The sequence below is a fragment of the Solanum stenotomum genome, chromosome 8 (genome assembly GCF_019186545.1).
Source record: "Solanum stenotomum isolate F172 chromosome 8, ASM1918654v1, whole genome shotgun sequence".
In the NCBI taxonomy this organism is placed as follows: domain Eukaryota; kingdom Viridiplantae; phylum Streptophyta; class Magnoliopsida; order Solanales; family Solanaceae; genus Solanum; species Solanum stenotomum.
The window spans coordinates 59,230,885-59,243,221 of NC_064289.1; the positions used below are offsets into that span (position 1 = coordinate 59,230,885).

A 12,337-nucleotide genomic window follows, 5' to 3' on the forward strand; every position below is an offset into this window, starting at 1 on the left:
TCCTGAAAACTGATTGATGTTCAAGTTAAGAAAGACGAGATTAGTGAGATTACCAATCTCAGGTGGAATGGTGCCTGAGAAATTGTTCATGTTAAGATCAAGATTTTCAAGAAAAGGGAGGGATGAAAACGGAAAAGCATAGAGTGTACCAATGACACTAGAATTTGTAATAGTCAACGTGTTTACCCTCCCATTAAAGCATATAACTCCATACCAGTCCGTGCATGCATTAAAACTTGGCGTCCATGAAGCCAATAAGGAATTATTCTGGTTCTTGAAAGTTGCTTTCCATTTCAAGAGGACAGTTTCTTCATCAGTGGAAGCAAAAGTAACTGTAAAGAGGTACAAAAGAGTGAAAAACTGAAGCGAAGAGACGTAACTTATACTAATTAAAGACCAACAGGAAACGCGTTTTTTCCAAATTTGCTTATTTGGCTGCTATCGGAGAAAAAAATGTTGTCATTCTCTTGTCAAATTTTGGATTGTTTTGTGTTAGAGGTCTAATTCAGGCAAGGACTTAATCAAAGTGGCCAAAATAGTTTTGTTATCACAAATTGATTATGACCACTCTTAGTGTATGATACAGACATGGCTGATTCTCAATTCTCAGCTCTACAGTAGTGGACCATATCCAACAATTCTCAGTCTTAGACGTTACGATGATTCGTTATGTCTTTGTTACAAATTTGGGTTGCTTTGTTTTTGTCTTTGAGAAAATGTTGTCATTTTTCAATCTGTCTTAGCCGTGTTGAGAAGGGTGTTATATTTTTATTGGACCTGCTAGATATTGATGTCTGATGATGTGGAACTTTTGAAAAATGAATAGCCAAATAAATGAAAGTGCAAAGAAAATTAAGAGATAATATAGGGAAAATGCATAAGTACCCCCCAGCCTATACCCGAAATCCCAGAGACACACCTAACCTTTACTAAGGTCCTATTACCCCCCCGAACTTAATTTATCTATAATATTCTACCCCTTTTCGGCCTACGTGGCACTATCCTTGAAAATTTTGTCAACATGCACTGGGCCCACAAGATAGTGCCACGTAGGTCAAAAAGGGGTAGAATATTACATATAAAATAAGTTCGGGGGGGTAATAGGACCTTAGTAAAGGTTAGGTGTGTCTCTGGGATTTCGGGCATAGGCTGGGGGGGGGTACTTATGCGTTTTCCCGATAATATATGGTCAAAACTATATTTGAACTAGATAAAGAACTCCCGTGTTGCGCACGGCCTAACAATTTCAATTATGATATACTTTCCTTGTTCATTTTTACACTTTCATTATTTTAAAAATAGATTTTTATTTTTATTTGTCACTTTTAATATATCAAGAAAAGAAAATTATTATTTTTCATTACTAACGTTAGCATTAATTATTTATTCTCCAACTCATTTTTCAAGATTTAATATTAAACATTACGTAGTAATATGGATAGAACAGTAAAATAGTCATGTCAATTATTATTTTTAATAGGCATGAAATTTATTAATGTTTCGACTACTACTGTTGTTCATAATATAATAGGGAAAATGCATAAGTAACCCCCCCCACCCCCAACCTATCCCCGAAATTTCAGACACTTATACTATACTAAGGTCCTATTATACCCCCCCCCCCCTCCAAACTTATTTTAGAAATAATTTTCTACCCCTTTTCGGCCTACGTGGCACTATCTTCTGGGCCTAGCGCGTGTTGACAATTTTTTTCAAGCTATCTGGTTGATAGTGCCATGTAGGCCGAAAAAGGATAGAAAATTATTTATAAAATAAGTTCGGGGGGTAATAGGACCTTACTATAGTAGAAGTGTGTCTCTGGGATTTCGGGAATAGGTTGGGGGTACTTGTGCATTTTCCCAATATAATATTTTCATTTTATATCTATAAAATCCAATTTTATTTTTTCATACTATTAAATCCAACATTATTTTTTCTTATTGAAATTTTATGTTGCACTCTATAGGAATTTGAATACTTGTATATATTAATTTAATTTCAGACTATGTCGTACAATTTTTTTAGTGAAAAGCATTAAAGACACTCGTAAATTCGACGCGAATTATTAGTTTCATTCATGAACTACTGACAACCTTAAAATAACTCGAACTAAATACGAATGTTTAATTATGTAATTAATGTAATTTGTCTCATAAAACTAAAAAGTCAAATTCACAATTCAAATGTAAGATTATACTAATAAATATGGATTTAATTTAATGTTGCAAGTTACGTTTAAAAAAAAATTGCTAATAAATCTTGTAAGTACATTAAGTATCAATATAAATCTTACGTTATAAATGATAATAACCAAACAAAAATTTAATTTCTTCCCAATATAACAAAAACGGTTTTTAGTGGCAATAAATATAAACATTAACAAAGAGTGCTAAAACATTTACCGACATTAGTTAATTGTCATTAGATTCAATTTTATTATAGTCTTTAGGGACACTTACAAAGTGAGCTAATTGTCATTAAAAGTACATGTTTTGCGACAATCAAGCTATTACCGCTAATTAAATATCGCTAAAAATATTTTTAATAGGGAAAATGCATAAGTACCCCCCAACTTATGCCCCAAATCCCTGAGACACACCTAACCTTTACTAAGGTCCTATTACCACCTGAACTTATTTTATATATAATATTCTACCCCTTTTCGGTCTACGTGGCACTATCCTTGAAAAAATTGTCAACACGCGCTGGGCCCAAAAGATAGTGCCACGTATGCCCAAAAGGGGTAGAAAATTATATATAAAATAAGTTCAGGGGGGTAATAGGACCTTAGTAGAGGTTAGATGTGTCTCAGGGAATTTGGGCATAGGCTAGGGGTACTCATGCATTTTCCCTTTTTAATATAATGTCCATACGTTAATGTTAATGAATAAAACATATAACTAAGCAATGTTTAGATAAATAAATAATGGTAAGTTGAAAAATATAAAGGAAAGAAATGATAATATATGTTGAGGAAAGAAATTGTCCAAAGAGTGAGGTTGGGCCCACACGAAGGGTATTTTTTTCATCATCACTTTAATATACACCAATCATAATGGCAAAAACGTCTACACAGACAAAATATAACAAAACATCTATAAGAAATTGAACTTTCCGCCGAGACAATTGGTTAATTGAATAATAAGTTATTTATTTTCCCTTTTACATTCGACTTTTACATTCGAATAATAAGTTATTTATTTTCCCTACTTGAACTATCGTCATTTCAATTTGAAACACAAAGTATTCACAAATAACTGAGACTTATGGGTTTCGAGGAGTGAACGTAAATTTGTAGTAAGTGGCCTATCTGTCAATGAAATATGTAAAAATTAGGTGATTTTTCAATCTGCCTAATAAAGTTGTATTGCAAAGGGTATTTTATTTTTATGAGACCTCCAAAAGTTTCAAATTTCTCATGCTCGAATATTTTGATAAAATTAAATTTCAATGACTCAAATCGATTTTACAAATATATAAAAGGAATTTCTTCACTCGGATTATTTTTTGATATGAAGTATCTTGTGGAATTTGTTAGAATAGGTAATGACCCTTGAAGAAAATTGGATCGCAAATTAATAGTGTTTTATTAGAGATAGATTAAGATATCTCAACCTTTGAGGATGGTTTGTGAATATTAAAAAATCTAATTCTTTCCCTGTAAACGGGACCACTTAGAAGATGGTTTGCGGATTAATTATTATGACTTATAGTACTTTTTACGTAGTGTTTAAATATATAAATTTTATTTTAACAATTTAAAGACTTCATGCCTGAATTTACAATAAAAATTAAAGGATTTGGCTCTTGAAAATTCAAATTATACATTATAAATTGAGATAGAGGGAGTAAGCTTCGTAAGATTGTTTTCACAAAGAATAATTAAACACATTTCTCTAGTCCCAATAAGAAAAACAAAATAAATTGCAAATCAACAGGAAACGTGTTTTTATCAAATTTGCAAATTTGGCAGCTATCAGAGAAAATGTGGTCATTCTCAAGTCAAATTTTGAGTTGTTTCAATCAAGGACTTGGTCAAAAGTGGCCAAAACAGTTTTGTTATCAGACATTGGTCATGATCACTTTTAATGTATGATACAGACATGTCTGGTTCTCAATTCTCATCTCTACAATAGTGGATCATATCCAACAATTCTCAGTCTTAGACGTTACCATGATTCGTAGTGTCTTTGTTACAAATTTGGGTTGTTTGTTTTTGTCTTTTAAAAAATGTTGTCATTTTTCAATCTGTCTTGGCCATGTTGAGAAGGGTGTTTTATTTTGTTGGGATCTGCTAGATGTTGATGTCTCATGATGTGGAATTTTTGAAAAATGAATAAAGAAAATTATGAGATAATGGTCAAAAATATATGTGAATATCACTTTTTTTTTGCGAGTTTTACATTCGAATAATAAGTTATGTATTTTCCCTACTTGAACTATCGTCATCTCAATTTGAATGAAATGTTTAAAAATTAGGTGATTTTTTAATTTGCCTAATAAAGTCATATTGCAAAGGGTATTTTATTTTTATGAGATCTCCAAAAGTTTAAACTTTCTCATGCTCGAATATTTTGATAAAATTAAATTTTAATGACTCTCAAACGAGTTTACAAATATATAAAAGGAATTTCTTAATAGTGTTTTATTTGAGATAGATTAAGCTATGTCAACCTCCGAGGATGGTTTTTGAATAGTAAAAACTCTAATTCTTCACTTTAAACGCGACCACTTAGAAGATGGTTTGTGGATCAATTATTATGACTTATAGTATTTTTTATGTAGTTTTTAAATATATAAATTTTATTTAAAAAATTTAAAGACTGCATGCTTGAATTTACGATAAAAATTAAAGGATGGCTCTTGAAAATTCAAACAATGCATTATAAATTGAGATAGAGGGAGTAAGCTACATAAGATTGTTTCCGCAAAGAATAATTAAATACATTTCCCTGGTCCCAAGAAGAAAGTTAAAATAAATTGATGCTCAACAGGAAACGCGTTTCCTTCAAATTTGCAAATTTGGTTGCTATAAGAGAAAATATGGTCATTCTCAAGTCAAATTTTGAGTTGTTTCAGTCAAGGACTTAGTCAGAGTGGCCACAATAGTTTTGTTATTAGACATCGGTCATGACCACTTTTAACGTATGATGCAAACATATATGGTTCTCAATTCTTATCTCTAAAGTAGTGGATTATATCCAATAATTTTCAGTTTTAGATCAATAAAACTCTAGGCTACATTATCTCTAATTCATGTTGTAGATGTCAAGAGTTGATTTTTCACATAATCACCTAACTATTCAGAAAGTCACTTTTCTTTGGTTTGTTACATAAAAATTACTTAATTATTGTCAATTCACGTATAAAGTTACTTAATCAATTCAAGTTATATTTTCGTTAGATAATGATGGTGTGTAATTATTTTCAAGCTCTTTTAAAAAAGGAATAGCCAACAATTCTCTGTCATCCAATGACTTAGTCAAAGTGGCCAAAATAGTTTTGTTATTACATATTAATATAGACATGTTTGGTTCTCATTTTCATCTTTAAAGTAAAGGACTATATCCAACAATTCTACGTCTTAAGCCAATAAATTTCTATATTACATTATCTTTAAATTGACTACTGAGAATTTATATAGGAGGTGTCAAGTATTGACTTCTAATATTATCATCAAATATTCAAAAAAGTCATTTTGTCTATTCTTTGTTTTGTGAAAGAAATTCCACTCAATTATTGTCATTTTCCCGTATAAAGTCATTCAATCAATTTAAATGATATATTCAAATTAAATTTGTGTAACACCCCGTATCCGAAACTGACCAAAAATGCAGATTTTGAGAAGTTGCATGTGTAACCCACGGTTTCCATCCACGGACCGTAGGTCAGACCACGGCCCATGCTGGTGGTCCGTGGTTCACTACTGCAACCCCTCCCCAACCAAGCTCAGAAAAATCGGCTAAGTCTCGACTCACGGACAGACCAACGGTCCGTAGATCAGACCACGGTCCGTGGTCTGTGTCCGTGGATCAAGACCTCCTTTACCCAACCTTTGACATGAACTACAGTCGACCTGCACAGACCGTCGTTCGATCCACGGTCCGTAGGTCTGACCGTAGATGAGGGTCAGCAGCCAGTTAGCTGAAAATTGTTGATTGGGTCAATTTCAAATGGTCATAATTTTTTGCACAAAATGAATTAGGTGTCACATGACCTATGATATGATATATAATTGAATCCTCTTTACAACGCCACCGAGTTTGCTAAAATCCGACCTCCGAGTAAAGAGTTATGCTCGTTTTAGTGAAGCCCTGTCGGGCAGACTTGACCGACGACTCCAATCGACGGACTATCGATTGACCTACGGCCTGTAGGTCCAATCCGTTGGTCACTCCGACAGCAATTAAGTCAGGGGTCTTTTGGTCTTTTCCTATTTCGTTTAACCCCTAAGATACGTTGTTTAGACCCTAAACTATGAGGTTTTAGTCAGTTTAAGCCTAGAAACATAACTAGAACTTACCTTAGTCAAAATCATTAATCAAAACTTAGAAAATTAGAATCAAGAGAGGAGAAAAAGGTCAAGAACCCTAGTTCAAGAACGCAGCAAGGTTCCATCAGTTCCATCCCCGAAATCTAAAGATTTCTTCGTGGAATTCGTCACCAGGTATGTGGGATTTCACTAGTGGGTTCCTTTCGCCCATTAGCTCCCTAGAATTCAGTCAATTTCTTGATTCTTTTATTATGAATAGACCTAGGGTTTCTAGAATTACAACAGATCATCATGAATTAGTTATTAACATGTTCCAAATCAGATTATCATGTTATTACATCGTTTCTCGCATGAATTTCAGAACCCTAGCTATGTATTTCTTTAGTTCTTGAATTACACATGCTAGGTCAGATATCTCAGCTATTCAGTTTTACATGCCTCAGTTATTAATGCATCATTATCAGATTAATTGTTGCATTCTCAGTTTGCATGTTTAGTTTTGAGCTATCCAGTATTTACATAAATTCAGTCATAACCAGTTAACCACTTAATTCAATAGCATAATACCGAGTTGGACTAGGGTTCCAGAACTACGAGCCACGTAGGTGTAAGTCCCCTCTGTGGGCAACATTAGTTTAGTGATCACTCCAGCATGCCTCTACACCTTTGTCCGGGTGTATTGGGTCCTCTCAATGGGGCGTATACATCGGACTCCACATTTAGCTCATGTGGTTTTATGTCGGTTATTAGTAGCTCCCACTGTTCAATCAGATTCTATTGCATTGACCATTTATCAGTATATTTAGTATTCAATCTTAGCATGTTATAAATTGGTCATTGCATTCAGTTAGCTCAGTATTCAGTATCTATATCATGTTCAGATTATATCATTGCTTATACGCTTTGTTCAGTTATATGTTATTTCAGCTTTACTCTATCTTGCATACTCAGTACCTTTCAAGTACTGACGCATACGTGCGCTACATCTTCTCGTGATGTAGGTTCAGGTTCTCAGCATCCAGATCACGCTTAGATCGGTTCCCGATCTCCAATTCAGCGAAATCAGTGGTGAGTCCTCATTCTCCAAGGATAATAGTCATGAGTTTCTTTTCAGTATTTTTAGTCTTTAGTTTTAGTTTTTCTAGACTTAGTTTTAGTTTTTCTAGACTTAGGAAGTTGATCGTGAAGAAGAGGAGGGCCTGACTCAACGATTTTGACAGGTTTAAGCTCATAAGGTGTGATTGCAGAAGAGGAGGGCCTCACTCAACGATCGTGCAGAAGATTTGGGACTGTTCTATTTATCTTTTCCATTTTTGCTTGTTTTAGACGTGCTGGGAAATTATTTTCTGATGTATGAATTGTGAACTGTTTGTTTCAAAGAATGTTTGCTCAGTTATTTCATATATTGTCTTCACGCACACTTGCAGCCTCAGATTGTCTTCTCCTCCATTCTTTTGAAGTATCGAGTTTGATACATCAATTATCTCCTTAATATCCTTGTACGAGTCTATAATGACTACAAGAGATGAACCTTGGTTTGGTGAATTGAAGTTGGCCTTAGGTGTAATAGGAGTCTCAGTTATTGCGCGTGATCTATGCTGAGGTGCCCATTGTCAGTTGTTGGGTCTTGATTAAGAAAGATGAAAGGCTGAATAATCGGGGTTAAAATTTCTCCGTTTCATTGGGGACGAAAAATGAATTGACATCTTGATGTGATGCAACCTTTCGATTTAACCCACCTTGTTCCTGAAAAGGAAAGGTCAAGAGTTAAAATATTTTAGGGGTTGTTAAGAGTTATGCAAATAACAGTATAGAAATTAGTTATGTATATTTTCTTTTATATTTATTAAATAATATATATTTTCTTGTAATTTAAATATATTGTAATTATGTGGGGTTTTCTTGCTAACTAAACACCATATGTGGTGTGTCGAAATTTATACGTAGTCACTAAAAATATAGTATAAGTTATGCAAAATTTAATACGTGAATATTTATTTCCTAATCAAAAAATCATTTACACCTCTGAACTTCGGTTTAAAAATCAAACTCCCCTCTCAACTTTAAGAAATAATCATTCTCCCCTTCTTTATCCTATACAAAGTCTATTTTACCCTTGTCATTTTTAATCCTTCATCCATACAATTTTTTTATATTATATATTTATAATATATTATTTTTAACCTTTATATTAATAGAAATTTATTTAAATTCATTAATTTTATAAAGAATAATTCTTTTATGAGCTTGTTGCAAAATAAAATGTTATTCTTTTTATGATTATTATTTTAATATTACATACATTAAGTACGAATGTAGAAATGTATTATGTACATGCATATTTTATTTTTACTCATCTCTTAGACATAATATATTAACGTGCTTTTTAACTTGATCTTGACTAACATTTATACCTTCCAACTTATGGGTTAGAACAAGTAGACAGTTAAACTTGTATAAAATTGAACACATAGACACACGCGTTCTGTACATAATACAAATTAGTTCGAGTGTATCTCATGTGAAATGTTATGTAAAATGTGTGTTTTACTTGTTCAATTTTATATATATATATAATTTTAAGTGTTTAGTTGTGCACACTCAAAGTTGAAAGGCGTTGATGATAACTGAAGCCAAGTTAAAAGGACACATTTTATGTAGTTATTTATATCTTTGATTCTCTATTGTCTATGTAGATAAATAAATCTTGGTTGTCATTAATAAAATATTTTAAAAATTATAATTTAATTCTTTTACAATATAAATAGATAAAGAAATTGCTATGAAATATATCCTTATTTTATTAATTATTTTTCATTATTCGCATCAAAATATATTTATAAAGTTATCACATAATTATAGGTTCCGTTAAAATTAATAATAATATTTTTATTTTATTCATTGATTTTATTATAGAACGACATTAAATTATACTCTCAATCAATACTATTTCTTTTCTGGATGAAATAATTATTTTTAATAAAAAAATTGTTATATAGATTAAAAATAAAATATTTATGATTTGAAAAGAAGTATAAAGAAAAGATAAATATTGATAATGTAAGGGTAGATTGGACATTTTAAAAAGTCAGTTAGTAAAAAGGGAGGAGAATGATAGTTTCTCAAAGTTAAGGAAATAATTTGATTTTTAAACCAAAGTGATGTAAACTTTTTCATTTCATCAAAAGTCAATTTTTTTGTTTGTTTACGTAATTGTTGCCTTAGAATACTGATTTGGGATTGCCTTGAGGTAGGGGTACACTCTACCCTCCTCACTTTGTGGGACTGAGGTTTAGTTGATTGATTGTTGAAACCTCTTTAAAAAAATCGAGTTTTTATGATTTTTTTTTGTTTTTATGACAGAGGCGCTTAGGGAGAGTAGAAGAGAACTAACTCATGCCACAATACTAATTTTGTTAGTGTGTGTTCATGAGATACACTTTTTTTGCGATTTTAGAGCTTGTATAACTTTTCATATATTTATCACACTTCCTTTACTTATGGTTCTTCACATGATATCACATCAATAAAAGATAATTTTTATTTATTTCTTTCATGGAACAGGAAAAAAAACTTGTTGCTGAAATAAAAAGGACTGCTAAAACTGGAAATGAGGTGGGTCTCGAGCATCATCCCAGGAGACTTAATTAGAAATTGTAATTTATCGTGTTGCTGCTTAAGTAACAGCTGAATACTCAGATGGTACAATATCATTTGGAACTCATGTGTCATCTGCTTTTCTCTCTGCATTTTCAGACAGCAACAAAAGTTCTAGCACGTCAGTTAATCAGGCTTAGACAGCAAATAGCCAACTTGCAAGGCAGTCGGGCTCAAATGAGAGGTATAGCGACTCACACACAGGTTACATGCTTGCTGATTTCAGCTCCTCACTCCTCTTTTACGGATGCATTTGAAAAGCTTAATGCTCATTGCAGGCAATATCTGCCCAATCTTCGGTTGCTGCAGGCATGAAAGGAGCCACTTCGGTTGCTGCAGGCCAAAGATCATGATATCTAATTTAATTTTTCCATTTGATTGTTTGAGAGATTTGCATACACTCTATCCTTCTCATACCCACTTTTGGGACTGCACTGGGTTTTTTGTTGTTGTTGTATGAGAGAATGAAACATAAAAAAAATCTCAATTGTTTTTATTCTTAAAAAAAGAATGAAAAATAAACTCATCTTCATACACACGTGGCTATAATTCAAGGAAATGGGGAGACCGACGAGGTTGTCTCACATCGTATTGGAGCATGGTGGATGAAATGGAAGCTCGGATCTAGTGTCCTATGGGATAAAAATGTGTCATTGAGACTTAAAGGTAGGTTCTATAGAGTGGTTGTTAGCCCAACCTTTTTGTACGGGGTTGAGTACTGGCCAGTCAAGAACTCTCACATTCAGATGATGAAGGTAGCATAAATAAGGATGCTTAGATGAATGTTTAGGTATACTAGGAGGGACAAGGTTTGAAATGAAGATATACGGGACAAGGTGGGGTGGCCTCCATGGAGGATACGATGCGGGAAATGAGTCTGAGATGGTTTAGGCTTGTGAAGAAAAGCACAGACGCCCCAGTGAGGAGGTGCGAGAGGTTGACAATGATAGGTCTAAGGAGAGGTAGGCCGAGGAAGAATTGGGGAAAGGTGATTAGACACGACAAGACACATTTTAGCTAACGAGGACATGACCCTAGAAAAGAGAGCATGGAGGTCAAAGATTAAGGTAGATGGTTAGTATGTAGTCCAGTGATCTCTCCCTTTCCAATGGTAGAGCGTCGGTCAAGCCTGGAGCACCTATCTACTCCCTTGCCAGTATTATCACTATTGTGCTAGCATTATCTTATTCTCCAATTTTATTTTATTATTATTGTTGTTTCTTGTTCTTTGGTTTTCTTTACTATTTGATGTCAGTACTTCTCTGTCTTTAATATTTTCATCGTAACTTTTTTACGCTTGAACTTTTCTGAAAAATCATCTTTTTTGAGCTGATGGTGTATCAGAAACAACCTCTCTACCTTACCCACAAAGGTAGGGGTAAGGTTTGCGTACACCCCACCCTCCCCAAACACCATTTGTGGAATTACACTAGTTATGTTGTTATGTTCATCTTCATATACATGGAGATGGATCTCATGATGAGAGGTTTCCTGCACTCTTCATACTAGTCTTCACATGTATTAGAACTCGGCGTCCATGAAGCCAATAAGGAATTATTCTGGTTCTTGAAAGTTGCTTTCCATTTCAAGAGGGCAATTGCTTGCTCAGTGGAAGCAAAAGTAACTGCAAAGAGAGATAAAAGAGTGAAAAACCGAAGTGAAGAGAATATTTTGCTGGAAACGATCATCATTTTTTGAGTTTATTGTTTTGGATTCATAGGATTTGATATTGTATGTAACTTATACTAATAAAAGCCCAACATGAAACACGTTTTCTCCAAATTACTAATTTTGCTGCTATCAGAGAAAAAAATGTTGTCATTCTCAAGTCAAACTTTGGGTTGTTTTGTGTTAAAGGTCCAACTCAGCCAGGGACTTAATCAAAGTGGCCAACTTGAATTGTCATTTTTCAATCTCTCTTAGCCGTGTTGAAAATATATTTTCATTTGGGAAAATGCATAAGTACCCCCCCAGCCTATGCCCGAAATCCCAGAGACACACCTAACCTTTACTAAGGTCCTATTACCCCCCTAAACTTATTTTATATGTAATATTCTACCTCTTTTTGGCCTACGTGGCACTATCTTGTGGGCCCAACGCATGTTGACAAATTTTTCAAGGATAGTGCCACGTAGGCCGAAAAGGGGTAGAATATTATAGATAAATTAAGTTCGGGGGGGGGGGGGT

General features: G+C 33.5%; 1 protein-coding gene across 1 annotated transcript in view; it reads right to left on the reverse strand.

Moving 5' to 3' along the window:
• Positions 1-11,841, reverse strand: part of LOC125873262 (receptor-like protein 9DC3) — a 14,898-nt gene extending 3,057 nt beyond the window's left edge. The window contains exons 1-2 of the mRNA XM_049554159.1: positions 11,657-11,841; positions 5-235 (exon numbers count right to left, since the gene is read on the reverse strand). Coding sequence (XP_049410116.1) covers positions 5-235; positions 11,657-11,841 — 416 coding nt within the window. The remainder of the gene's footprint in view (positions 1-4; positions 236-11,656) is intronic.
• Positions 11,842-12,337: the final 496 nt, after the last annotated feature.